Source organism: Neurospora hispaniola (genome assembly GCF_033458365.1).
Source record: "Neurospora hispaniola strain FGSC 10403 chromosome Unknown B0T23scaffold_7, whole genome shotgun sequence".
Lineage (NCBI taxonomy): Eukaryota > Fungi > Ascomycota > Sordariomycetes > Sordariales > Sordariaceae > Neurospora > Neurospora hispaniola.
The window spans coordinates 1,898,341-1,924,761 of NW_026944412.1; the positions used below are offsets into that span (position 1 = coordinate 1,898,341).

Consider the following 26,421-nt stretch of genomic DNA (forward strand, 5'->3'; position numbering starts at 1 on the left):
TTCGTTTCCTACCTATTTATCATCAAAAATAGTCACACGTTTCCAGTCCTTTTAATCTGTATCCTTGCGTCGTCTTGGTTGCACAGTACAACAAGCACAACAATGTGTTCCACCGACATCTTCCTTGGCTTCTTAGCCATCCTCTTCCCACCGCTGCCTGGTAAGCTCAACATCATATTTCAAACAAAGTCGCCTTACAAGGCTATCTACGATCATCCACTAACCCCTTCCCCACAGTCTGGGTCAAAACCGGCATCTGCTCCGCTGACTCTTTCATCAACCTCCTTCTCTGCGTCCTCGGCTTCCTCCCCGGCCTTCTACACGCCTGGTACATCATTGCGAAGAACCCTACCCCACCATTTGACTACGACGGCGCCGTTTACGACGCCAATGACATCGGCCGCGTTGAAAGCGGTCAACGAATTTATGTCTTTGTCCACGACCAGCCCGGCAACAATCAAACCGGCGGTGGCCGCCACTACCACCACCAACAAGCCGCCCACAAGAATCAGCAGCCGCAGCGACAAGGGCCCATGAATTACGGCACAACCGCTGGCCACGCGCCCCAAGATTCGGGTATTGCACATGCTGGTCCTAGCGCAGGAGGAGACAGCGACAACAGCCATGCTGCGCCCCCGCCGAGTTACGCGCAAGTAGTAGCAGGTGATCATAAAATTCAGACTCAGGATTAGGGTCCTTCTACATCTACGATGCCGACAGCCACTGATGATGTCTCTACTTCTGCATCTGTCAAGACAGAGGGTGCTACTCGTTCTTTCAAAAATTGGAAGAGCGCGGCTTGCGATTGCCAGTGCGCTTGCGAGTGTCCTGAGCAGCAGTGTTGCAGTCCCCAACAAGCGCAGTCGTCATATTTGGCTTTGGTGATGCAGTGGTTTCCTTTTTACGGATCTCCGTGGCATCCGTAAGGATTATTGATTAGTATGTGAAGAGTTCTAGGAGATACAATGGGTTTCAGGAATGGCCGATGGGTCAAGCGGGTACATTCAGGCAGGGACGGAGTAGTCACTTTCATGCGCGTCGGGTTACTTCTTTGCTTTGATGGCTTATCACGATGGGATAGTTCTGCGTCTGGTGTTGGGTTATTGTAAGGATATATGAAGACATGGGACTTGGAGGCAACAGTGAAATTTAACTTTCCATTATTTTCAGCGACCTGTGCTAGTTCTTGTGGTCCACCATGAACAAGGAAATTTATTCCTGTCGGTAGTTGCTAGCCTCTTATGTTTAACGGCCGAGATTTTACGCAACAATGGCGATAAGACCACACTCCAAGCTCTCCGGCGAGCTCGATTTGCCTTCATCTGATGCTGCCCATGGTAATTTGGCTGTTTCTTTGCAACTCACAGCCTGCGAGGGTAGAACAACCTACTTATGCTGTGCGTCCATGTAACCATATGTTTTCGCTCAGAACCCAGCATTTCGAATGTCACTCTCAGTTACAATGACCGTTGCATGACCCCAGATTCCCGCTAAAGAACTAAAGTGCCCACTCAATTTCATCATCTCCGAATGCAGAACCAACCGGGGCGTTGTCAACCAGGGCACTACCGACCGGGGCACCATCGACCGGGAAAGCATTAACCGGGGAAGCATCAACCTCCGGGGCATCATCCTCTAGGTCAGCGTTCAAGAAGTCGCCCATGCCATCACCGCCCTCGAACGATCCGGTAGGGTTGTGGATACTCGGGCCCGGTCTGGGATTCACCACCGGCTCCTTATAACCCCACATAAGCTCCTGGGGTAGGAACTCGTAAAAGGTTGGATAGCCGTCCACCGAATTCTTGATGAATCCGACGCCGTAGTTCAGCAGACAGATGTCCATCTTGAACTTGAAGCCAACCTTCATCAGGGCCAAGATCTCCTCCTCCATTACCAGATTGTAGGTAACATCCTCTACCGTGTTGTGCATTGTGTTCTCCCAACCGTCGCGAATAACGGAAGGTTTCACCTGAAAGAAGCCACAGGGTTTGATCGCGTTGGCATCACCAAGGTACTTGTTGATGCTCTTGAACTTGGCGTGGCACTCGTCGTTGGGCAAAACGATGCTCACCACCTCGTACGCCTGCTGGGTGATGGTCTTGGTGACGGTCGGAAACCCGGCCAGCTCTTTGAATCTGATGCCGTTTTCGTGGCCGCACTTGGAGCTCATGAGAATGGACATCACAATGCCGATATTCTGGCGGGCGGCTTTCTCGTCCATCAATTCACGTGCCCAAGCCATGTCATCGTCGTCCTCGCAGGTAACGCGACGGGCGGCGAAACTGAAATTACCTGGGAGGAGGAGGAGGGTCTGGACGAGCAAAGGCATTTCCTCACGAGCCTTTTGACAGATCTTTTGAGCATTCTTGATGTCCTCGGCGTACTCAGGACAAACGTCGTGAAGATCAACGTACTTGAGGAAGTTGGATACAAGATCTACACCGGCAGCATAGTCTGCTGCTCCGGGGGTAGTCAGACGCATCAGGGTCTCGGAACTACGAACGTTAGCTTCGTGACAGTCAAGGAAGAGACAAGTTGAACTAACAAGAATCCAGCGGCCACGCCGGTAAAATCGACATCCCAGTGCTCCGGCTTGTTGGGATTATAGTAGCGAGAAGCATGCATACCAGGCTTGCGCTGCACATAATCGTTGGCCGCGATATCACGGATGTCGTCCTTGTCCAAGCCATCCAAGTCACGGCTGGTAAGCGACGCGGTACCCTGAAACTGGCGAGTAGTAGTATCGATGCCGCCCAAGAACAGATATCTGCTGAATAAGTTCTCCTTCGCGCTATCGAAGCGACGACGGGCACGGTAGCGTTGAATACATTCCTCGATGCGGTCAACGAACGGTCGGCTGGGTGGGTAGATGGACTTCCTCTCTTCCTCGTACTCGGCTGGCGTAATAGGGGGGTCGCAAAAGTACTCTGACGGTAAGAACGATGTCAATATACCGAGTGAGCGGGAATGGTGCGGTGGACTTGCGATCGTCATGGAAGAACACGATAAACTTACCTTCAAAGCCAGTGGGGCGCTTCTTCTGACCCTTGCTCTTCTTGGATCTTTTCTTCTTCTTAGGTACTGCAGTTTCGGCCAGGGGCATGTTCTCCTTGCCATCAACAGGGCTACTGTCGCCATCTGACGGCTTGGTCTCCTCCTCACCATGGGCGGCGGCGTTATCGTTGTCAGAAGACAGCCTGGCTGCGGTCACTTCCGCCGGAACGTCCCCCGAAGAGGCGAAGTCCTGGACATGAGTAGACATGCTCAAGGCTGTAAGCGAATCAGTTGAACGAGAAGTGATTACGGCCTAGTGGTCTTTGTGGTGGATGTGAGAATATCACACCTCTGCGTCCCTGTTGGTCTTTCGGTGAGTGACAGGTGAGTAGAATGTGATGATGGAGGGGTTTTCAGGCTAGGTCGACCCAGACACTCCCCGACCGTTTGCTCTCAAATGGTCTCGCGGCGTCCAGAATTTGCGCAGAACGCACGCGTGTGATCCAAATTTGCTAAGGCTTGCTGTTTTGCGGCTGAGACTGCCTGCTGGATGGTTGTCGCTACCTTATGGTCGGTGTGAGAAAGGCAGAATTAATGTAGAGGAAGACTGGAGGGTAGAATAGAAGCCAGAAATGATTTTGTACGGGCAAAAGTACGGACCGGCAGAGAAAAGGAAGCAGAAGGAAGCCAATAGAGGTAGTTAGTTTAGCCACAGTTAATGGGATGGATTCGAGATTTGAAACTCATCCGATATCGACCGCTTCACTGCTCTTTTGCGTAGCAAATTGGAGCAGCATCATGTTTCCATCGCATCCGTGGTCCAGGAGATGGAATTACCGATCCTATCCTGAACAACTTTGCCAAACGGTTTTCCTAGAGAAGATTGTAAACTGCATGGAAGTTATCGACAAACATACGTGAGACGAAGTTTGAACCTTCCGGCTGCATTGAGGTTTGGCGTAGTGTTGAGTCGGCAAGAACGAATGACACTTCTCTTCACTCGCCTTCCGCGCTGCTAAAGAGCTGCAGACTGCAAACGCTGCAATGTACCTCCCGGTCTAAGCTCTCATCTGGAATGCCATGGAGGTTGCGCCTTAGATCTTTCTCGTGTCCCATTTCAAAATCGCGACGAAGAGACAAAGAGCAGACGGGGCGACAGATCCCCCAACACATTGTACGCCTGGGCGACCAAGTGGGAATATACGCTCGCATGTGGTGGCAGTACAGTTACCTCCCACTATGTACCTTCTTGCAAATACCCCTTACCCGCCGCCAAGCCTCCCGTGGATGCCTCCCTTGACTCCGCACGATCGGCGCCTCCCAAGGTATTGCTGCCTTTTGCTTGGGGCTGGACACTTGCGTCTGCAACAAGCGCCGATAGAGCAAACATATCGATGGAAATAAGATATGGGCGCTGCCTCTTTGAGATACTTGACATAGCAGAATGAAAAGCGGATGTCCACTGAGATGATCAGGAACGCGGTTGGGAATTGAGGGTGTCGTTCCAGCTTTGGGAGCGAGTACCTACTGTGTAGCCCAAAGTTCTCAGCTTCCACTGAGTTTGTATCAGGACCCCAAATCTCGATCTGCTGTGTGCCAGGTGTTGGATATACGATATTGTGATCCAACAATTAGATTTCCCTAGCTAAGCGCTGGCTGTGAATGTGCAATAAAGCAGTCAATGAGCCGTTGACGTGTGTGCGAGACATTTTCAGTTGGCAGTTGGTGAGAGGTCTGCCAACCCACGGTTGTCCATGTGAGAGGCTCATTGTCGTACTTCCACATCAGTAAGCCGGCTTTGATCTGATCATTTTGCCCTCCGACTGCGACCGTCTGAGACATCTCGCACAGGTCTCCCGTGTCACACTAACCATCTTGCTAATCCACCAACTACCGGTTGGGCTGTATCAAACAAAACCCGCGTATATATGGCTGACAATTGTTCATTGATGATCATATGAATGAGAGTCATCAAAGAGCCCTTTTGATTCGCGCTCTTCGCGATATGCGGCGCCTGACTTCGGTTCGGATACGGCGGGCAAAGGAATAAGACTAAGACTCGCATTTGAGAGCAGCGTATCTGAATGGACGAGATGACAAGGCAGAATGCATGGCGAGGTCGCAAAAAACGTGGCTGTGTGTTCGAACTTGGGGGAGACTCTTCCGCCACCCTCTCAATATCGTGAAATGTTGAGAATGCGGAAGCGGAATGGTAGTGTAGAAGTCCATCCAGATGCCTTCGATTTCTACGGGCTTGTAACTCCATGAAGGCGCAGCTCACCCCCTCGCGGATAATCCCCCGGTCTGTCCTGCCGCCGTCGAGGCTGGAAAGGGTCCAATAGTGGGTCTTTGGTCTCCTGGAAGGGCCGGTGGGGAGGGCTATGAACACATCTGATTGGCAACAGCCCCTCGCCCCATCTGCTCAGCAACGAACCTAGCGCGCTCGCTGCATTTTCCAGCGCTCGTGCCCTCCCGCAAATCCCGTCTGGTGCCCTGTTGCAGTGTCCGTGCCTGGCTGTCGCGAACCGCTGTGAGGGACGGGGACCCGACTCACAAAGGAACCTGGCTTGCCTGGAATGGAACACTGGCGCGGGGAGTGCGCGTTGCCCCCCTGGTGATGAAGCTCCCTCTCCTTCCCCCTTTGACATTGATATCCACGCACTGCAGCTACACATTGGCAGCTGAACACTTGTATCAGCAGGTACCTAGAGGTAACCTCGTCGACGACCGTGGGACGGCATGTGGTGATGCGTGACAGGTACCACTCCGCCTCCAACACCTCGTCTTTCAAATTTGTTTGTCCCGTCCTCCCCCTTTTCCACCTTTCCTGCTTTCCGGAATACAAAAGCCCCAGGCCCCGAGCCCTTGACCTTGGCCCTTCCTTCACCGAATGTTAAACTGCTATGCAATTTTACAATCGAGCGCCCGCTGCCTAAAACGTGTATCACTTCGAAGAATACTCGACAATCTGGCAACCCTTAGCCCATGAAACTGCGAGCGCTAGTCACGATCCGCCCAAAAGTCGCATTCGTGCCCCTCCGTTGCCAGCTAGTAACGACGCTTCTTACCTGAACTGCCACCAAAGAGTCCGTTCACCAGGTCCATCCAAACCGCGAGGACACGTCACGCAATATCTCCGTACAACGTTTCTATACAAACCGCAAACATGATGGGCTCAACACCGATACCCAAGCACCATGAGCTCAAGCCCTACAATCTTGCGGTTGCCGGCCAGTATGTTACTTTTCAGCCTTTGGACTCACCCGCCTCCGCTTTTTGGGCTCTAACCTTTCGGGCAGTGACGGTACAATGTGCGATTCTCAAGGCGAACTCTTCATCAAGCCCTGCACCGATCAGGAGCTTCAGTTTTACAAGACGGCCAATGAGAGCCACCAGGCGTTCGCCGACTTGATGCCCGTTTTTATGGGCGAGCTAGAACTGAACGACTCGACAAGCGTCAGGGACTTGGATGAACAGCTCCCCGCTGTTTCCGAAATACTTTCCAAGGAAACAAAAGAGGAGATCATCAAGTTTAGCAAGGAACAGGCTGCTGAGGCCGCCGCCCAGTCCCCCGCGCCGAGCACTGACAGACAGTGGACGGAAAAGGCCAAGTCCAGAAAGATCGAGACTAATAAGTCGGTGGTACTGGAGAATTCAGCGTACGGTTACACGCGTCCTAACATTATGGACGCTAAACTCGGCAAGCGGCTGTGGGCAGATGATGCGCCCAAGGCGAAGCAAGAGCGATTTGATATAATCACCAAGGAAACCACCAATGGCTCGCACGGATTTCGCATCGCCGGCATGCGCGTGTACAAGGGATCCACCAACCCCGATGAGCTGGACGAGCAGGATTATAAGGTCTACGACAAGCATTACGGCCGGTTAGAGGTCAACGCGAATAATGTTGTGGAGGCGATGCGCAAGTTCATCTTCAATCCTCAGGCCGGGATAGATGAAGAACTCGGCAAGATCATTGCGGGTCTTTTCCTCAATGACCTAAGGCGCATCGAGGAGGTGTTGGCCTCGGAGGAGAGCAGAATGTATTCGGCGAGCTTGCTGTTCACATTCGAAGGAGACGGCAACGCGTTGAGAGCTGCCCTTGACCGGACCAGAGCTGACATGTCGGGTGAGCAACACAAGAAGGATGATGGACCGTACACGCCAGGTCTATCTGCATCTCGCGTTGATAGTGGCATCGAGATGGATGACGAGGGGCAGATGGTGTTTCCAATCAACGCAGCCATCGGCCAAAACATGATACTGGCGAACCTGGCTCAGGCACCTGGTTCCCAAGACATCCAACTGACTGCGGATTCCGACGCAGACAGCATGTCGGGTTCCTCGAACGGCGATATTCCTCGCATTTACTCCCTCAAACTCATTGACTTTGCACATGCCGAGTGGACACCCGGGCAAGGCCCAGACGAGAACGCTCTATTTGGCGTTCGGAGTTTGATCAAGATCTTTGAACAGCTGGCAGATGATTGAAGGGTGGGTTTCCGAAAGCAATCGTGGAGTTAAGGCGGCATTTCAAGGCGTTTGGGATTGCAATTCGGGCTACCTTGCGAGACTACGGTTATAGCATGCCACGGGCAGGTTAGAGGAAGGGAAAGAGACGAAAAGGGAAGAGAGCATATACGCATATATATGCATAGGTAGAGGGGTAGGTTTTTGACGTCCGTTACGAACATCATTGAAAGAAGGGGAACCAGCCACACGGGTTATTAGGGGGACGGCAATTCTTTTCACGCAATATACCCCTTATTTTTATTGTACGCTATTATCCGATGATCTTGTCGCATCTCTAACATGACTGTAGTATCTGGATGTTGTGGTCTGTGACAATAATTCACATCTTGTGCTCGAACCACGTGCCAAAGTTTACTGTTTCAACTTTGTTCTTTGAAATTTGCAATCAAGGTAGACATGCTTCAGAAAATTGACAAACTCCGTCAGTAACAGCTGCCGTTTAGAGGAAATACTAAAGTGGGCTGCTTTTAATTCGATTTCCAAAACACTCGAACTGGGACGAAAAGTGGAAGCGGAAACCAAATGAATTAGGTACAGTCTGAAGTGAGACAACGAATGCCCTTGACACGCTTCGTTAGTACCCTCAGGGTAGGTACACAGCGTTTGAGCCCCACTGCCCGCAGCCGCTAAACTCAGCTTCAAGTTTTCAACAGCCCCGGCCTTGCTGCAGTGAGCATCAGCTCCCCTCCCGTCTTCCACTTCCATTGCATCCATGCCACAATAGAGGTAATCCCTGCATGCCAACGGCTGGAACTTTACAACTTTCACCCCCATTGGCGCAAACGCAAACAGAACTTTACAAGAAGGAGAACGAAATACAAGTACATATCCAACAGCCTGTGAACAATCTCGTTCACGCGCTGAACACAGCCCGCCATGTCGATTCCAGGCCTCGGTCAGATAGCCCCGCAGGTAAACGAACCCAAGCTCTCGCGCGGACAATGCTTCGTATAACCCCAGGCGCGCACGTGTATCCAACGTCATCACCGTCCCCTCACAAGCCATTATTATCCATAGTCACACTCGTGACCCGAGATCACAGCCAGCTAACCATCGCCTGATATTTGCCCGTTTACGGTAATACAGGCTCCCACAACCACCCAGCGAACCATCAACCTCCGACCGTTCGGCGAATGGCGCTTCTCCATCCCCCACCAACACAGCACCTTCTCATCGAACTCCTCCGCCGCCGGAGTCACCGTCCGCCTCGCCGCCGGCACTGCTGAGCGCGATGGCACCGAACTGGCGCCCAACTGCGTCTACACATTCCTCCCCGGCACCAAATCGAAGCTCTTCACCGATCAAGGATGCACTCTCGAGATCAACAACACGGGCGGCTACCCCCTCGAGGACCGCGTGGTTGAACACCCGCCGGAACAATCGCCCATGCTTAGCTATATCAACCTCCACTTTGGCCTACAAGACCACGAGCGTGCCGCGGCCGCTCAGGCACAACAACAACAACATCCTACACACCACCAGCAGCAGCAACAAGGGAGAGGAGCAGGAGCAGGAGTAGCGAGGCCAAAACCCGGGCCAAGAGTGCTGATCTGTGGTCCACCCGGCGTCGGCAAGACCTCGCTGGCGAAGCTCCTCGCTGCTCTCGCCACGCGCATGGGCTCCCAGCCGCTGGTAGCCAACCTGAACCCGACCGACGGGCTGCTGTGTCTCCCCGGAACGCTGGGTGCGGCCGTGTTCGGCACGTTGATGGACGTGGAGGAGCCGGCGGGTGGGTTTGGCGTGACGAACACGCCGATCAGCGGTCCCAGCGCGGTGCCGGTCAAGAACCCGCTCACATTTTACTTTGGACACGAGAAGGTAGAGGACGACGTGGACATGTGGAGGCAGATGACGGAGCGGCTGGCGGTGTTGGTCAGGCGCAAGTTTGAGAGGAATCGGGATGTGAGGATGGCGGGGTTGTTGGTTGATACGGCGCCGGTGGAGGCGGGGGACAAAGAGGGGCAGGATTTGTTGGGGTGGGCGGTTAGGCAGTTTGATGGTGAGTTTATATTTGATTGGCCTCCAGAAAGACCTCATAAAGAGTGACGAAAGCTAACGATGCAACTTTAGCAAACTTGGTTGTGGTGCTCGGCTCTGAACAGCTAAAGACAGAACTTGGGCAGCGGTTTGCAAGCGAGAAGACGAGCTTTGAAGAGCCGGTTACTGTCCTCGGGTTAGACAAGTCGGATGGTGCTGTACAGATTGACAAGGCGTGGAGGCAGAAGTCTACAGAGACGGCGATTAAGGAATACTTCTTTGGTGGCATTAAGGCGCGCTTGAGCCCCTTTACACAGTCAGCCAGCTTCGACGAGCTAGTCGTTTTCAGGGCGCCTGACGGTGAGTTTTTTTTCGTTCTCTCTCTCTCGCTCTCACTGCACTGATACTACCTCACCCTACCTGGTACCTAAGCTAACGCCTGTCTTTACCAAAACAGAACCCTATGAAGGCGCCCCAGTCCTCGAGCGAGTCGAAATCACCCCCGAAATGGCCCACTGGACGCTAGCAGTCATGATCGCCTCCGTGACCGACTCGCCGCAGGCCATTCGGTTTTCCTCGGTCAAGGGCTTCATCGTCATCGCCGACGTGGACCAGGAGCGCAGGCGGGTCAAGTTCCTGTCGCCGGTCAGCGGTCGGCTGGGCAACCACCCGCTGATATGGGGACGCTGGCCGGAACCGTACCTCAACCTCCTGGCGTAGGCTCGCCAAAACGTGCTGTGGGTACGGACGAGAGATGGTGGTCAACAGTTGAGCCTACAAGAGACAAATGATCTTGGGGTTTGCTTGAAGGCGTGGAGGGAACTGACGGATACGGCTGGCGTTTGGTTGGGCTTCGAGATGGAAAATGGTGAAAATGGCATGTAAAGGTGTTTATTGTTGTTGTTGCTTTTGGGTGTCTTTTCACTAGCATGAGAGCGGGAACATATCTGGTACATTCTTATTTTTCTCGGTGTTGCTGATTTGACTCTTGTTGCAAATTGTTCGTGGTGCTTGGAAACGCAAGACATAAGTCAGTTGCATGCATTTTACAACACTCTTTACGTTGGTTGTAACATAGTATTATAGAGTCTTCCCGTTTGGTACTCGTCTAACAACGTGACCGATCTATGGTTGGTTCCCCCTATTTCTGTTGCCTGTCCTTGACCATGAGGCTATGACACCGATAATGACCATTCGGACGAAAGACATTATATGCAGTAGGTCATTTACCTATCCCTTATTGCTAGAATCACACAGTGGTCGTGACGAGTTACCTATATAAGGGGATTCAAGTACACCAAGGGACTGTTGAGTGTGCATGGCAGGTAAATTTTCATGTACATTGATCGGGGTATTCTGCCCTCCGGGACTCAGTACGTCACTTCGTAACTCATTCAGCGATGGTTATTCACTTTGCTGGAGAAAGAGGTGAATCCTCCACTAGGAATAGAAATAACTGTCCTAAATTAGTCTCTTATGGTACGTAGAGTATCGTTTTTTCCGAATGGGTATAGAATATGCGGGACGTATCATGATGACTTCATAATGTCAGCCTGCCTTCGCAGACTAGCTCGTGATCTAAAGTTGTGGATAAAGAGCGTCCATTGAAGATTGCCTAACTTGTGCTTTCAAAAGTCCACTCACTGTAGCAGACCGGCGTCATGAATTTTGCTGAATAATGAACAAGATCTTTACCTTGAGCAATGGTTATCGCAAAAGGAGGACAAACCGGAGAACTCATATAACATCACGTGGTTAATCTGGCTCTTCCCATCATCAATCTCTTCTTGAGAAGTCATTATCGGCCACAATCGAAAATGGTTGATCGAAAACCGTTGGACGTTGAACGTTGGAAAATGCCTAATGTCGTTCTGCCATCCAACCGGGTACCCATGATGGCTTTCATCAAATCAAGGCATTCCCTGCATTCAGGAGGACAAGACAATGGGTATCGTAGCCGGCGCGGACGGGGAACGGGGGAACGGGAAACGGGAACCGTTGAACTCTGAAGGGTTCATCCAAGGTTCTCGTCCAAGGTTTTGGGCGTCATATGGCTGTCCTGCTCGTCATTGTTCATACAGGAACCCGGTCAGGGCGTCAGGGCCAACTGGTTACGGTAGCCGAACCCCCATGAACCCCCTCCCCTTCTTCCCCCTTCCATCCCCTCCCCCATTTCACATAAAGAGAAAAAAAAAAAAAACAGGAAAAAAGGATGATACCTACCCCTTCAATCCGTACGATCACTTGCTCGCTCCACGAGCAACTACCCGTTGCATTTTGACAATCTCGGCAATTATTTCGTACTGTATTGCAGGTATGTACGAAGACGACGAACAAAGGGCGGAAGTGCTTCCGATTACTTCGTGGTAGCTCCACCGTTCTGCAGGTATTAATTCCGTTGGCGAGGAACAGCCGTAGGGGCGTATTCTCTTCAGTGATTTTCCTCTGTGCAAGGACTCAAGAATGACGACGAAACGAGGGGAGAGGGCCACACGCCCTGGATCCCTTTGGGCCGTACGAAAACTCCTGGACTGGGATGACCTGGCCCCCTACCCCCCTTGAGACTCTCGGGCAAGGGCCTGGAGAGAAGGGTCTGGCGGTTGACCGTCTTTGTGATGCTTTCTTTCCAGGTGGGTGCGATACCTACCTCGATAGTAGTGTACCTGCCTAGTGAAGTAGTCTAGTCACCGGGATCCATCACATACCCTCTGTCGTGTGTGTTATCTTGAGGAAAAACAAAAGCTACTCGTTGACCGCCGGGATTCGAAGGGGGAAGGGGGGGGTGAAGAGAGTCGCGGGCAGGCGGGGATCTTCAGATGAACCGTTTTCCGTACCCGAAGACATGAGGAAAAGGACGGAACGTGAGTGGACGGAACCATGCCGCGGACATCATTTGAGGAGAGGCGGGCCCCACTCTGCAATTCCCGGCATGCGGTACCCGCTATCCCCGTCTGTCCTTAGCACTCCTCCAAGCAACTCCTTGGTTGTCCGTGCCAACCCAGCCTTGCCCAGCAAGAGATGGGCGAGCTTAACCAGAGTGTCGGGAGACGGAGAGAGCGAACTGAAGGACGGAACCGCTGGCGCTGCGTGCCCGACCATTTAGCCAAAGTCAAGATGGGAAGGTCCAAGTCTCACTTTCACTCGATATCCGTTTTCACCCCCTGACATACCCTTGAGCTTCTCATCTAATCGGTCGTTGATGGATGGATTGCAAAGTGTCGGGATATTTTGCGCGGGAGGAAGGGGAGGGGAAAAGGAAGAAGGTGAGACAGCGCCACTGGTTGTTGGAGAGAACCCCCAATGATTCAGATATCTCGTGGGATTTTGCTTATTCTCTCGCGTTGTTGGCTTTAATCTCGCGGTTGGATATCTAGATGTCAGTCTTGGCCCTCTTGGGAGGCAGGGGGCCCTTTGGCTGAGAGGGCCGGAATGGCTGGCCGGACGAGCTGTCACTTCCGCAGCTGTGGTGGCTGGTGATGTGTTTATTTCTACCCTTCTGGGACAACACAAATGAATATGTAATCATCAGTGTTGCATAAAAAGTCGAATGTGTTGGCTCGGCGCGCTGGACTTCAGTCCGCTCATTTTCCAGTTGCCTGGTTCGCTTCGGCCGGGGAAGGATTCCGTCCGCTTTTTGGATCCATGGCCTAGCCGTATGTGTATCTTTTTGTCTGCCTTTCCGCTCTTTCTGCCTTTTCTTTCGCCTCACCTTCAAAAGACGAAACTGACAGACCGCAAACCCGCCAAATGGAGCGAGCTATGGGCGAGAGAGGGTCAGTTGCGAAGCAATCAGCGGGGTTTCCTCAAAAAACCGTATCCACCGGAGACGTCTCCGACTTTCTCTGAGGCATCAAGAGGCAGCCAAGGAGCAAATTTCCCGCCAAAGAGAACCTTGACGATTTCTAAAAAGAGTAACCGGCAAAAAGTCCGCCCACGTCGGTTCAAGTGAGATGAGCATAGCCTGTGATTTGCGCGCGAGATTAACGACAGATCCGTGCTATCGATCAGCAACACCAAGCCCAAGAACGGTAGTTTTGTCCTGCGGCCCCGGACTTCTGACTCTGACGAGATCTGTAACCGTCGCTGAATCCTGACACAATCGAGGGACGATGGCGAGGTGCTCAAACCCTTTTACTCGCCCGCTGAACACACCACTTGTTTCAATGTCCAATGCCCACTGATGACTTTGCCTCTTTACCTCGAGATCTCCTCATCCCACCGTGCTGTGCATACCCGATCTCAGCATCGTTCACCATGCTTTTCAAGTGCCCGGTGTTGCGAGCGTTTGAAGCGAGCGAAAGATGTCGCGGAGCGGACTGGATGTGGATATGGTGAGGTACCTGGACTGCGATGGCTGGCGGCGGGGACATGTGGCAGTGAGGCATCGTGCGTCTCGCTCGGTCTTTGGTCGCTGAACTCTCGGTGATAAAGGAGGAGGGTAAGATATTTCTACTGTTTCGGACAGAGGCGAACACTTTACATGGACGGCATCTCAAGGACACGGTGGAGGACTCCCATGTCGAGTCGAAATGATCCCCTGTCTGGCGAGTTGATCAGAGGGATGTCCTGGTTGGTCAAAAGTCCTCCGGGTGAGACCACCAAGTACTGCGTAGACGGCTCGTCCCATGATCAAGGCCAATCAAGAGACAGCCTCACATCTGGTGGCTTGAAGTTCTTGTTTTGAAAATCGTTGACGAGCTGCGCATTTTGCGGCACACTCACTCATTGAATTCAATGTGTGACTAGTAGTCTTGTGTGCCGGATCAGGCGTTCCGCGCCGACAATGCGCAGCAGTAGGCAAAGCCTGATACATACTCACCCTCTCACGGTGCCTCGCGAGTAGTCGTGAACCCGGCGTCCCAATTAGAATCAGGACAGCAAGCAGAGTACTAGGCAAATCATGCTTCGGTACTCGCACCCGGACCTTCGTAATCCAAGGCTCATCTTGATTGCCCAGCCAAGGCAGCATGGCTCTGCAGGATGATGACGAGAGAGATGCAGTGCGGTTCTGGGCCAGGGACTGGGGTGGGACAATGAAGTTGCAAGTGCCGGGGAATGATGTGTCGTTGTCGCTTTCGACTGTCCATGTTCGGAGTCTTTGGCCGTTATAAAGTGTTTTTCCTACACTAGAGCCTGTACTCTACAGTGGCACAGTGCCCGCCCGTTGGTACCTTGGGCATCGCTTTCAACGGGCACAGGGCAACTTAACAGTGAAGCTGAAGCATCCAATGGATTTTGCGAGGGGTGGGGCCAGATTGCGAGAGAGTCGGATGTGCTTTCCGCTATTTATCTACAATATGTGCAGTTTGCTGCCAAATCTGATAGCCGGGCACGGGCCATGAGACCCTCTTCAGATTTCGCATCCATCCGAGTCCTGGCTAAATTCATTCCACTTTCAACAACTCCTGTCCATTTGGAACAGCACTGCACCAGATGCTCCTCCCACCGCATTTCCGACACGGTGTCGACTGTATGTAGTGTACAGAGATGCATTCCAAATGGACAATCACCAGCAATCAAGCATTTCGAAGAAACTCCCTCGTATACCTGATCCTGGGCGTCGTTCCCTTGGCTGAAAGTGAGTGGAGGGAGCAGCAGCAGCGGGACGGGCGGGCGGCCCCAAGAAGCAAAACCCCAAAAAGCCAAAAGGCGATTTCAGCGCATTGAATGCTGTCGAGTCGTTTCTCTTTTGACTCGCTCCAGCTTGTCATCACCTCATACCGCCCCAACACGCGCTTCTTCTACGGCCCCTCCACGGCCCCTCATCGCTTAATTTTCCTTTTCGTGGGCGCCGCACTGGCCAGTCAACGAGGACCACATTTTGTGACTTGTTCGACCGGATGGTGGAGTGCCCGAGTGGTTGCCCATCATTGTCGTTGCCTTGGATCGAATGTGGTGTTGGATGTCGGCTGTCTTTTATTCTGGCATTTGGCTGGACGATGACCAAGGCGGGATGTGTGTGCGTGATCTGAGGAGAATCGACTGACTGGCTACCTACCTACCTACCTATAATGCAAGTGTGTTGGTTGCCCTGACGTCCCCTTCTGCCATGCCATCTCATTCCTTCTCGTCTTGTTTGCCCTCGGGAAAGGGCCGTATTCACAGCTCAAGCGGTTCTAGCTAGGTACCTCTACCTCTAGGTATGTATTGTGCGATTGCCGTGTGCAAACCACGCGGTTGACAAGTATCCGGGCATTGTCGACCCTCCCTCTGTCACTCCGCAAAAAGCAACACTGCCCTGCAAAGAGAGAAACAGCAAAGCATGCCGTTGCTGTTGCCCCGTCTTGGCACATCGTCGGCGCCTCCTCGCCAATCTTCTTGTTGCTTTTTCTTTCAAGACAGTCATGGCATGCCAAAAATCCAGGTACGCTGTTTGGACAATGACCGAGATAACGGAAGAACTTCACACTTTCATATGGACCTACCTACCTTGGTTGGGCCCCGTCACCTGTAGCTAGCTGGCTACAGCAGTACTAGGTACTCGAGCAGCCCAATGGGTTTCCTCTCTCGACATGAACATTGCTTTCCCGAGTTCCCACTGTCTTTCATTCGCTTGGGCGGCTCAGCCAGTCAAACCGACGGCCCGGCCAGTGCTGGACATTTAATGGACAAGGCCCTCTGACGGCCCTGAAAGCCTGGCCGCCAGAGCCGTGTCACATTGTCAGGTCTTGTCTCGAGTGGTGATGTTGATCACTTTTCGTCCCATGTGGACCGGGACGACCCAAGCGAACGGGAGTTACTTCCACACACTCACTTTACTCCTGGCGCTCTAACAAGCCAAGCAAGCATTGCAGGGCCCGTCGCCTAAAAAAGTCCCACGAGGATGCTCCCACGGCTCACCGTCCCGGGGTTGGATTCTCCGTTTTCCCTAGCAAGCAAAAAGCAAGCTACATTCAGTAGCCCTGGATATTCCACAAGTAGTTTGCCTCCCCATTTCTCATGGTCCTCTCCTCTGCCTGCCTCTCAGTCAGTCACGGGTCTGCACCCTCGCTCGAACCTCAAACCGGACCAGGAAGGGGCTTTCTCTGCCTTGTCCATTGATTAGTCGTCCGCTAATATTACCTTGTTCGACTTCCATGCTCTCCTGCCGGCTCTCGCCTTCCGAATCTGCCCATCATACGTATTCATTCATGGGGTAACAACAATCCTGGAAAGGTGACAACGTTAGCTCGCCCATCGTACCCCTTTGGTACTCCGTTTACATCATTGGACCTGTTCTATTTTCACTCGTTTCTCTTCCGCCTTCCTATGCTACTACTCATCCATTCTTTTATCCCTCCGTTCAACCGGTCTGGTCATACTCACCTTCGGTCGGATTACAAGTCATCCATCATCGGGCTTCAGTACGGAACACTTACACAAACACCCTACATCGACCCCCAACGGCGGCAAACAATCGACTCGGCGACTCTGATTCGAAACAGGGAAGGATTGGGCACCAGATCGATCATTACGTGTACGTGGAAAAGGACGGTCAGACACGGTTCAGAACGCCGGGTGTTGTTTGCTCTTTCTTGCCAACAGAGACAAAAGAGCGGTGCGCGTGCTTGCATCTCATACCTCACTTGGACTCACCTCTCCGGCTTCCTCCTTCCGGACTTCTTTCCTTGTCTATCCAGCTTCAACCTCCCGCCGGCTTCTTACCTTCCACATCCGACTGATACACACCGTTGCGCCGACGTTGTTCTTTGAGTCGGTTTCGACTCTACCGACTTCCACCAACCCAGGCCTCTACATGATGCACCGGAGGACCGATGGACTGCCTTGGTGAACGTAGGCTAGACTCAAAGTCGGCCAGACAACAACAGACACGACGTCGTCCTTGCTGGCCGCCGCCGATATCCCATTACCGATCTATACCAGTAGAGTTTCAAGTCATACGGTATGGCTATCATCAGTACAATTTTGGAGTCGGCCTTCAATAGCCCGACGGTGCGAACCCACCACGGAGATCTCAGAGCTGAAATTCGGGATGGATTTGGGCAACCAGAACAGAACCGCGGGTTGACAAACGACCTCGCGGTTGTATCACTTACCTTCGCTTCACTCAGTCTCATCTTGAGTCTGTCGACCTTTTATTGGTTCGTGAAAATGAGGAAGACGTTTCGGCATGAGTAAGCAACCTACCTCTGTTTCATGAACTGATCGAGTACTAACCGCCATGCGCGCAGACTGATAGTGTTGCTTATTCAGAGTGACTTGATCAAGTCGGTGTGGTTCGTTATTCCCTCGATTGTGCACCTACTCCGAGGTCCTCTCCGCTCCAACTCTGCCCTTTGCCAAATTGCCGGGTTCGGTCTCGCGCTAGGCATCGAGGCATCTGACATCGCAGTTCTGCTCATCGCCATCCATCTCCTGATGACCATCTTACGCCTGCGAACCGGCCTCTATCGCTACCGATACTGGGCATACGGAGCTTACTGCTTCTTTCCCGTGCTATTCGCAAGCTTGGCTTTTGTGGACGGCACGGGCTACCAGGAGGCTGGCCATTATTGCTACCTTCGTACAGACAAGAGTTGGGCACGACGGGCCCTCAGTTGGGTTCCTCGCTACATCATTTGTTGCAGCATTCTGGCCATCTATCTCTTTGTCTACTTTTACGTTCGCAGCAGATTGGAGGACTATGGAAGGAGAAGCTCGGGAAATATGAACCACCCGCACTCCCGGGACACAGACGATGTGCCTCCTACCCCTCGACTGATATCACACGGACTACTCGCGTCGCTACCAAACTCTCGAAGAGGATCTGCAGCCGACCAGAATGTTGCCATCAAGGACCGCAACAGGTCTTTGTCGTCGATCAGCACGCTTCAGTTCGAATTGCATGTGGACGAAGCTGGAGAGCAGCCGGTTAGCAAGGGACGACGGTCATTAAAGCACGGGCCAGCGAAGATGAACTGGAATTGGCCCGGATTTGTCCCACCTCGATCCTCCTGGGAAAATGGACGCTTGATGGTGGAGGATTGGGATGACTCTATGTCGCAACCACTTCCCTCGCCACCGCTCCCGGTCCATTCTCCCGAGAGACCACCCAGGGCCAGCCGCTCTGACAACTCATCTGCCAGCCCACGCTCCTATTGGCATAGGCCTGTGCCTTCGGAATGCTCAACAGTGCATGGAAACCACGCCAGCCATGACTTGCCGCCAAGCTCCACCAACACTGTGAACCAAGGCACATATCACATCGATCTCACCCTAACCCACATCCTCACAATGCTTCGAAAGGGACCTCCGCGAACATCCAACACCCCTCCCACCACTCGACCTTCCTCGATGACGATATCGCCCGATTCAATTGGTGGCGACTCGGGCGTTACTCGCAACCGCGAGAGGGCACGCCGTCAGCTCTATGCGCTGTTTGCTTACCCGCTCGTCTACATAATTGTCTGGATATTTCCCTTCCTCTCCCATGTAGGCTACGACGACAAAATTACTCCGAATGACCCGCAGTGGATATTGTTTGTGAGCATGGTCAGCCTCGGTATCCAGGGCACGGTCGACTGCATGCTCTTTACTCTGAGAGAGCAACCCTGGAAACATGCCCATGGGGACTTTTGGACTGCGCTACGGGCACGGATGCGGTTCAGTGGCAGCTGGAGAGATGTCGGGTTCGCGGGCAGGACCAGAGAGGAAATGTTCCATGACAGTCAGCTTGCGAGGAAAAGACGGGAGCAGGAAATCGCGGACGAGAGAGCCCGACGCGCTGTTCACGAGGTCACCCAAGAGGGTGCTGATGTTGAAGCTGGTGCTGGTGGCGCTAGGGGTGCTGCGACGAGGAAGACTGGAGCGGTTGAGTGGTGGGATACAGCCGATTTACTCGATGGGATGATCGATGACGATGAAGAACTACGCGACGATGCGGATGATGATTTTTGGGCCCAGCTTTACCGGTTGAATGGAGACTGATCGACGCGAGTCTCGGTTGATTACCACCCTGCTAATCTTCTTCACCTTTTTATCCTTTCTTCTTCTTTACTTTTGGATACACCCACATGTGGCCATTATTGCTTTTAGTGTTTTCTTCTTTTTCCTTTTTTTTTTTCTTTTTTTTTTTTGGTATCATTTCTTTTGTTATTCTCACTCAAGCCCTGGCGTTGTTTTGGCTTTCTGTCTTGTTGTCGTTGTAAAGGGAGCTAACAAATTATACCCCTGGGTCGGCTTGCGTATTTTTGGACCTTGGTCATTTTCCGGTTTGACTGTCAGCCTTGACACATGCCGTTACATTGAAACATGGGATCGAAAGCATATTCGATTGGTGTTGTGGCGTTCTCATATTCCAGCTGCTCTTTGATTTTGTTTTTTCTTTTTCTCCTTTGTATCAAACACAGCACAGAGAGGGCTGGACGGAGGGACAAGTAAGGCGGAGAAAGGTGGGTGGGTTCATTGATCTAAAAAATGAAGCAGATGTTTAGCATGGCCAGTTTTGCGTAGCGCCTAGCATACTGTATATACCCACCAAACACAGAATATACTCTAGAAGACTGCAAAGTCGAACATATCAACATCAATTGTTCGTTCCTCCTCTACTGTGTTTGACATAAGCCCGTACCTTGCGACGTTAGGTAAATTCTGGACGCAAGTCAATGCAGTAGTCTATTCATCAGCCCCCCTCACTCAATCCTGCAGCAGAAACTTGTAAAAGGCCTGGGCTATAAACACGCCATCATCCACCTTGTTTCTTTCCATACCACTTCCAAACAGTTCCTCGTTGAAAAGGCCAGTCGCCTTTCGCAATTCCAACACCTCCTCCATGATATCCGTGGTGAACTCCGGGTGGCCCTGCACCGTCAACACCCTCCCCGGAATAACGAACCCCTGGTTCTCGCACACGTCGGTAGAAGCAAGGAGTTGCGCTCCGTCCGGAACACCCACGACGTGATCACGATGCATTTGTTGGATTTTCTATATAAATTTCGGTCGTTAGTACCGCTCAGCCCTTTATATATACATATAATTTTTTATATATATATATATTTTTTTTTCATTTGGTTTTTATCATAGGGACACCAACCAAACTCCAAAAAAAAAAAAAAAAAAAAAAAAAAAAAAAAAAAAAAAAGGAAAAGGGAACTGAAACCTACCAACTCCTCCCTCCCCTCAAACAAGCGCCTCCCCACATCCGTCAACCCAACGGGCGTCACACTAACCTCCCACCCCTTCTCGTTCCTCTCCACCACCTGCCCCAGCGCTCGCCCAATAATCTGGTGTCCGAAACAGACACCGATGACTTTGATCTTTTTCCCTTGTTTGCTTCCGTCCGAGTCACCGTCACCCGCCTCAGTAAGAACCTTTTTGACGAACTCGGTCAATTTCACAATCCATGGGTCATTTTCGTAAGCGCTGTGTTTGGAGCCCGTGATGAGGATTGCGTCGATGTCGGAGAGGGAGGGGTAGTCGGAGAGGTTGTTGACAACGTCGTGGGCGGAGATGGTTAGGTAGGAGGATAAGGGGTGTTGTTGTCCCTGTTGTTGTTTTTGGTCTTGCGAAACGTCCTGAGAGGAAGGGGGGGAGGAGGCGAGGGCGCGGGTGAACAAGTGCGTGAAGACGCCGCGGTAGCCGGAGTAGCGGGCGTGTGCGCCGGGTACTGGAGTGTCGGCTTCGAGGATGGCGAGGCGAATGGGGCGAGGGGGTGGGGTTAGGGGGGAAGACATTGTGATCAGGGTGGTACAATGAGGTGGTAAGAAGGAGGTGGAGGTTGCTGCCGCGATGAGGTAGGTAGGTGGTGTGGTTGAGAATTGGTTATGGAGGAAGTAAGTGATCGATGTTGAAGAGAGAGTGGTAATGCCAACTTGGCAAGTGAGAGTCACTAAGCAGCTTAAGAGGAGGGGTCGTTGACAATGATACGATGAAACTGGAGTGAGCAGCCGTAAGGAGTAAAGTGCAAGTTATAAAAAGCTTACGAGAGTCACAAGCTGAAACATTGTAAGTGATAAGGGAAGATAGACTGAGAAACAATGTACGTGTTGATTAAGACGTTGCACACCCGTAAGTAATTCGCAACATCTACAGTATAATCGCAATGACAAGCTCGCCTACGCACGTTCCGTCTTCCTCTGTTGGGAACCTCAGATTCCACTCATCTTCAGCCGACAAGAACCGAGTCTTGACTCCCATCACAATACTTGATCATCAACTCAAGGAACCGGCCGGTACTCGCAGAATCAGACTATGTCCGCGCGCCATGACTCGAGGCGTGGAAGGACCAACTTCTCACCGTTGCTGGCGGGGTTCTTATCAATACGACGACCGACCGGTCGAGAACAGACTCCGCTTTCGGAGGACGATGACTGGGGTTCACTTTGGGTTCGGTAAACACTCGCCCGGATGGTGGGGCTGGAAAGTCGGGCGGGGAGGGGCCGAGACACCGCCAAGGCCGCGCCGTCCCTCAACCGCGGCGGCCCCTTGTCCCGTCGTGGAGTTGCAGTACCTGAGGACTGTATAACGCGTGCGGCATGTGCACTGCAGGAACATCGATTATAGTTGTCAGATCATAAACTTGACTTTAGTTTAGGCCGTGTCTTGCGACTTACTTTTGTCTCATAAATATTATCTTTGACTGCCCGGGATAGACAACAATGGCGCCCGCAGCCCGTGTCTCCCTCAACAAGTTCCTTATAACAGCTCGCAAGGCGCTTCTCGCACCGTCAGCGCAGCGTCCAAACCCTTTGGTATTTGTCATAGGAAACGAATCAGCAGGTAACGAGAACTACATGACATTGGGAATAGAAAACTGCCCATAAGTCCTAGTCAGTCACCTTTACTAACCTCAACTTTCTACATCAAACCCAGACCTCGACTCCCTCTGCTCCTCAATCCTCCTCGCCTACTTCTGCACCTACCGCACCACACCTCCGACCCTACACATCCCGCTCTCCAACCTCCCGCAAGCCGACCTCGCCCTGCGACCCGAGCTTACCGCCGTGTTGAAGCCCGCTGGTCTACACACCAATGACCTTATCACCCTCGATGGGCTACCCAGGGACGACAATGTCACCCCCGAAAACACTCAATGGCTACTAGTAGACCACAACAGCCTCACCGGCCCGCTCGCCGCGCGCGGGTTTGGGGGTCCAGAAAGGATAATAGGGTGCATAGACCACCATGATGACGAGGGCGTTGTTCCCCCGACTGTAAATCCGAGGATAATTGAGAAGAGCGGGAGTTGCATGAGTCTGGTGGTGGAATATTGCAAGCCTGTTTGGGAGGAGCTAAGCCGACTTGAAAGTGAAGAGGGGACTACGAACAGCCGGGAAGAGTGGGAGTCGCATTTGGCGCATTTGGCGCTGGCGCCGATACTGATTGACACGACGAATTTGACGAGCAAGGACAAGACGACGGGGTGGGATACGGGGGCTGTGGAGTTTTTGGAAGGTCGTTTGACACAATCGCAAAAGACAAGTGCCACCGGTGGAGGGCAAGGGTATGACAGGACAGCCTACTTCAACCACATCACCTCTCTCAAGGAAGAGATTGCCGGGCTAAGCTACCGCGACATTTTGCGCAAGGACTACAAGCGGTGGGAAGACGGCGGACTAGCGGTGGGCATCTCCACAGTAGTCAGGGGACTCGAGTACCTCTTGACGGAAATCGGAGACCAAAAAGAGTTCACCGAGGCGTTGCGGGCCTGGGCGAAAGAGCAGGAGCTGGACATTGCGGCGGTCATGACGGTGTCAAATCCGGATGGGAAGTTCACCAGAGAGCTGCTCATCTGGGCTTTCAACGAGCGGGCGGCCAAAGTTGTAAAGCGGTTTGTGGAGAAGCATGGGGAAGAGGGGTTGCAGCTTCAGACGTGGGGCGGTGGGAAGTTGGATTCGGATGATGCAAAAGGCGAGTGGGTCAGGTGTTGGACGCAGGGACGGGTGGACAAGAGTAGGAAGCAGGTGGCGCCTATGTTGAGGGATGCGATGAAGGAGGCGGCTAGGCTTTGAATGGGAGTGAGGTGGTGGGACATCATCGAAGGAGATAATGATGGCTAGCTGATATATCAACTTTGAAGTAAAAAAAGAGGACAAAAAAATTTCCGTGGCAGCCAGATAAGAAGGTGGGCTGATAATGTTGTGCAAGGAGAAACTGAGCCATACTAATAATACATATAAGGCTTACATCCACATGCTATCGTACATTCATCTCCTCTATTTATGCGCCCCAGGCAGCGGACCCGTGTAAAGTTAGCCATAGTCTGACAAACTCGCGATCCATATACTGTGCGTCTGAGATTCTGTCATCGATGTCCTTGGCCAATGACTCCGCCTCCGGGTCGGCAATGCGAATGCACGCCTCAAGCGCCTTGAGCATAGCTGCCGTAACCCGCACAGGCGGCTGTTCATGCCACATTTCCTCCACGCACCATCTCAGAGCGTCAGTGGCCATCCCCTGGTGATCCTCCGCTGCAATGCGCTCGTAAACCTTGGTGTACATGCGCTCGGTCCTGCGCTCGCAATACCTGGGGAAGATGCGCCAGACGTTCCAGAACTTATCCCAGGCGCGGTGATTGGCATACACGTCGAGCAACCTGATAATCTCGTCTTCGGTCGGACAGTCCATCTGGGCCTCACCAAGTAAGTCCTCAAACTGGGAGAGGAGTCGTCGCGCCTCGGGTGGGCGGGCGCGGGTCTGCAGGAGGGATTCGATCACGGCCACAACCACGTCATACTCGATCACTTTTTCGCCGCGGGAAAACAACATGTCGATTACATCCATTGCAAGGGAAGCCTGTTGGCGAACGCCCGCGTCAGTCGTCTCTGGTATGGCAAATATCATCCGGAGGAGGTCCACAAACTTTTCGCGCGAAACATTGGCTGCTCCCGAGAGCTTCATTTCCTGGATGAGGTCGCCTAGGCGGACAAGATCGTGATCGGGATGCTGAAGGGCACGTGCGGCCTTTTCGAGCCAAAGGCGGGCCTCCCACGCCTGGGCGGAGGGCAAATTCTCGATGGCACGGTTGAACAGGCGCATAAAGGTGCTGGGGGAGCCGTCTTCGCAAAGGGATACTGCTGAAAGGGCCTGGTCCCTGGGAAGGCTGAAGAGGTAGTCCTGCATCTGGGTTAAAAGCTGAACCTTGGACTCGGTATCCTGGGCCAAAAGGTTGTCGATAGTAGACGGACTAGCGTTGCTGTACTCCCATCCAGCCATTGCTGTAGCCAAGTCAGTCTGAGAAACGTCGACGGCCGTTGCGTGGTGTCGCGCCGAAGTAGAAAAGTACAAGCGATCAGGTCGCTTTCGGTTCCGTCCACTTGAACGAATGGGTGACGGGGAGAAACTCTGTCCCGATACAGTGTCGGGTGAAGTGGTGAAAGAGGCCTCAGGAAGCTTCCCTGCGATCTTGTCCTGCCTCTCTAGACTGCGCCGCAGGATACCGCTCCAAAGCTTTTCCAGAGCCAGCTCCTCCCTCCGCGTCTCCGTCATCAACTGCACAACAAGTGTGGTCCCGCTTTGGGGCACACCAAAGCCGCTCGTGACACCTTTCTCGTCTTTGAACTCCATTTCCATGTCCGACCACCCAAGAGTGCCAAGGTTGACGCAAATCCAGCCGGTGGTGATGCCGTCGTCAGCACCGCTCGGAAGGCCCGTGGTACCGAGAAGCTTCGCCTTGCGAGCCTTGCGCCTCAGCTTGGTCTTCAACTCATTCCTTCCCAGCAAGCCATCAGCCTTGGCCGTGACTCCACGGTTGCGCAGCCAGCGTACCAGGCGGTCGGCAGAGACGTGCAAGTGACGCTCACTGCGGGCAGTGCCAAAGAGCATCAGCACTTCGGGCCCCAGAGCAGGTGGCGGGTCGATTTCGCGGAGATCGAGAAGCTTGAGGTCGTCCATGCCCAGCTCATCGGATACAAACTTGACCAAGGGCTCCATCAGCTTGGGAGAGCCTTCGGGAATGTCTGGCAGCGGCGGCGGCTCGTGTACAAGGGTGGGGTGTGTGGGAGCGTCGACTTGGAGATACCAGGGCACGTCAGCGCCGCCTTCATTGTTCGTCTCTGTGCTGGCCTCTGCTTGGGTATCCTCGGTCTTGTTCGGTTGCTCTTGAGCGGCAGGCTCTGCGTGTTCTTCGCTAGACGGGCTGGCCAGTAGTCGAGGAGAGGGTCGAAAGGTTGAGTACGAGGCGGTTGGGGACAGAACCCGGGTCCGAGCTACTGGAAGAGGAGCTCTGGGAGTCGCGAAGCTGCTGACGAAGAGCCGCAAAGCCGAGAACCTGCAGGCTGAGCAGGCTGAAGCTCTGAGAACAGCGGGAGTCGCGCTCATGGTTGCTAGTAATCGCGTGGGGTGGCCGTCGAGTGTTACGGACGCAGATTGCGAATCAGGAATCTCTCGGGTTTTCTTTCGGAGCTGTCGTGTGATGGTTTGGTCGACAGAGAAGTTGTCGCGACAGAGTTGATCTGGACTGGGCCCGGAGTATTCGAGCTCAGACAAGGCGTATACTTGGAGGTATGTAGTGTACCAACTGATAACGAACGTCACGAGTTGTACACTAGTGGATAGAGATAGGTACCACTCGACGGGACTCGACTACAGTGTCGTCAGTGTGGGATGGAAGTTCCAATGAATCGATCAAGCAGTGTTCTGGCCGCCCAGACTGGGTGGAGACCGTGCTCTCTTCCTCGTCTTCGTGCTTCAGTTCTGAGCTCATGTCCAATTGGCGCAACGCTCAGGGTCGAGGCGGAAGAGGTGGGTCGGATGGCGGGGTGGACCGTCGGCCGTGTAAGTGAAAAGTCAGATGGGCCAATCAGCACGAAGCGTGATTCAGATTGAATTTTCCTCCAAGGCCATTGTTAAGCAGATGCACAGACCAAGATCCAGGATGGGTGGGGCATAATGGGACGACCTTACCACTTGTAGTGTAGACACGCCAAGAGGAGGTGGCCATCGGCTTCGGTGGCTCGGGCTGTATCAAAAAATTTGGGGAGGGTCCCCATCACAAATCCT

At 52.9% G+C, this 26,421-nt stretch overlaps 9 protein-coding genes across 9 annotated transcripts; 5 read left to right on the plus strand and 4 right to left on the minus strand.

Annotated features, from left to right (window-relative positions):
• The first annotated feature begins 6 nt into the window (after positions 1–6).
• On the plus strand, positions 7–929 carry B0T23DRAFT_217177 (uncharacterized protein). Its single transcript, XM_062833665.1, has 2 exons — positions 7–160; positions 238–929. The coding sequence occupies exons 1-2, from the start codon at positions 103–105 to the stop codon at positions 690–692; spliced, it is 513 nt and encodes a 170-aa protein (XP_062690020.1). The 5' UTR covers positions 7–102; the 3' UTR covers positions 693–929.
• A 569-nt stretch (positions 930–1,498) lies between these two features.
• B0T23DRAFT_322631 (Argonaute siRNA chaperone complex subunit Arb1-domain-containing protein) lies at positions 1,499–3,262 on the minus strand (the record flags this gene model as incomplete). The annotated part of the gene is made up of 3 exons (XM_062835309.1): positions 1,499–2,495; positions 2,546–2,927; positions 3,016–3,262. 3 exons carry the CDS (start codon positions 3,260–3,262, stop codon positions 1,499–1,501), a joined length of 1,626 nt encoding a protein of 541 aa, XP_062690021.1.
• A 3,041-nt stretch (positions 3,263–6,303) lies between these two features.
• B0T23DRAFT_407099 (inositol polyphosphate kinase-domain-containing protein) lies at positions 6,304–7,485 on the plus strand (the record flags this gene model as incomplete). The annotated part of the gene is made up of 1 exon (XM_062839158.1): positions 6,304–7,485. The coding sequence occupies one exon, from the start codon at positions 6,304–6,306 to the stop codon at positions 7,483–7,485; it is 1,182 nt and encodes a 393-aa protein (XP_062690022.1).
• Positions 7,486–8,221: 736 nt separating this feature from the next.
• On the plus strand, positions 8,222–10,475 carry B0T23DRAFT_422698 (Pre-mRNA cleavage complex II protein Clp1-domain-containing protein). Its single transcript, XM_062839807.1, has 4 exons — positions 8,222–8,439; positions 8,614–9,526; positions 9,598–9,864; positions 9,962–10,475. The coding sequence occupies exons 1-4, from the start codon at positions 8,404–8,406 to the stop codon at positions 10,222–10,224; spliced, it is 1,479 nt and encodes a 492-aa protein (XP_062690023.1). The 5' UTR covers positions 8,222–8,403; the 3' UTR covers positions 10,225–10,475.
• Positions 10,476–14,036: 3,561 nt separating this feature from the next.
• B0T23DRAFT_217250 (uncharacterized protein) lies at positions 14,037–14,573 on the minus strand. The gene has a single exon (XM_062833666.1). It carries the CDS (start codon positions 14,471–14,473, stop codon positions 14,144–14,146), a length of 330 nt encoding a protein of 109 aa, XP_062690024.1. The 5' UTR covers positions 14,474–14,573; the 3' UTR covers positions 14,037–14,143.
• A 2,719-nt stretch (positions 14,574–17,292) lies between these two features.
• On the plus strand, positions 17,293–19,851 carry B0T23DRAFT_217289 (G protein-coupled glucose receptor regulating Gpa2-domain-containing protein). Its single transcript, XM_062833668.1, has 2 exons — positions 17,293–17,618; positions 17,676–19,851. Exons 1-2 carry the CDS (start codon positions 17,389–17,391, stop codon positions 19,408–19,410), a joined length of 1,965 nt encoding a protein of 654 aa, XP_062690025.1. The 5' UTR covers positions 17,293–17,388; the 3' UTR covers positions 19,411–19,851.
• B0T23DRAFT_217274 (class I glutamine amidotransferase-like protein) lies at positions 19,765–21,339 on the minus strand. Its single transcript, XM_062833667.1, has 2 exons — positions 20,586–21,339; positions 19,765–20,406 (listed from the first exon to the last, which is right to left on the minus strand). Exons 1-2 carry the CDS (start codon positions 21,153–21,155, stop codon positions 20,119–20,121), a joined length of 858 nt encoding a protein of 285 aa, XP_062690026.1. The 5' UTR covers positions 21,156–21,339; the 3' UTR covers positions 19,765–20,118.
• Positions 21,340–22,079: 740 nt separating this feature from the next.
• Positions 22,080–23,432, plus strand: B0T23DRAFT_398568 (uncharacterized protein; the record flags this gene model as incomplete). Its single annotated transcript, XM_062838371.1, has 2 exons — positions 22,080–22,200; positions 22,294–23,432. 2 exons carry the CDS (start codon positions 22,080–22,082, stop codon positions 23,430–23,432), a joined length of 1,260 nt encoding a protein of 419 aa, XP_062690027.1.
• A 104-nt stretch (positions 23,433–23,536) lies between these two features.
• B0T23DRAFT_217294 (uncharacterized protein) lies at positions 23,537–25,878 on the minus strand. Its single transcript, XM_062833669.1, has one exon. It carries the CDS (start codon positions 25,738–25,740, stop codon positions 23,641–23,643), a length of 2,100 nt encoding a protein of 699 aa, XP_062690028.1. The 5' UTR covers positions 25,741–25,878; the 3' UTR covers positions 23,537–23,640.
• Positions 25,879–26,421: the final 543 nt, after the last annotated feature.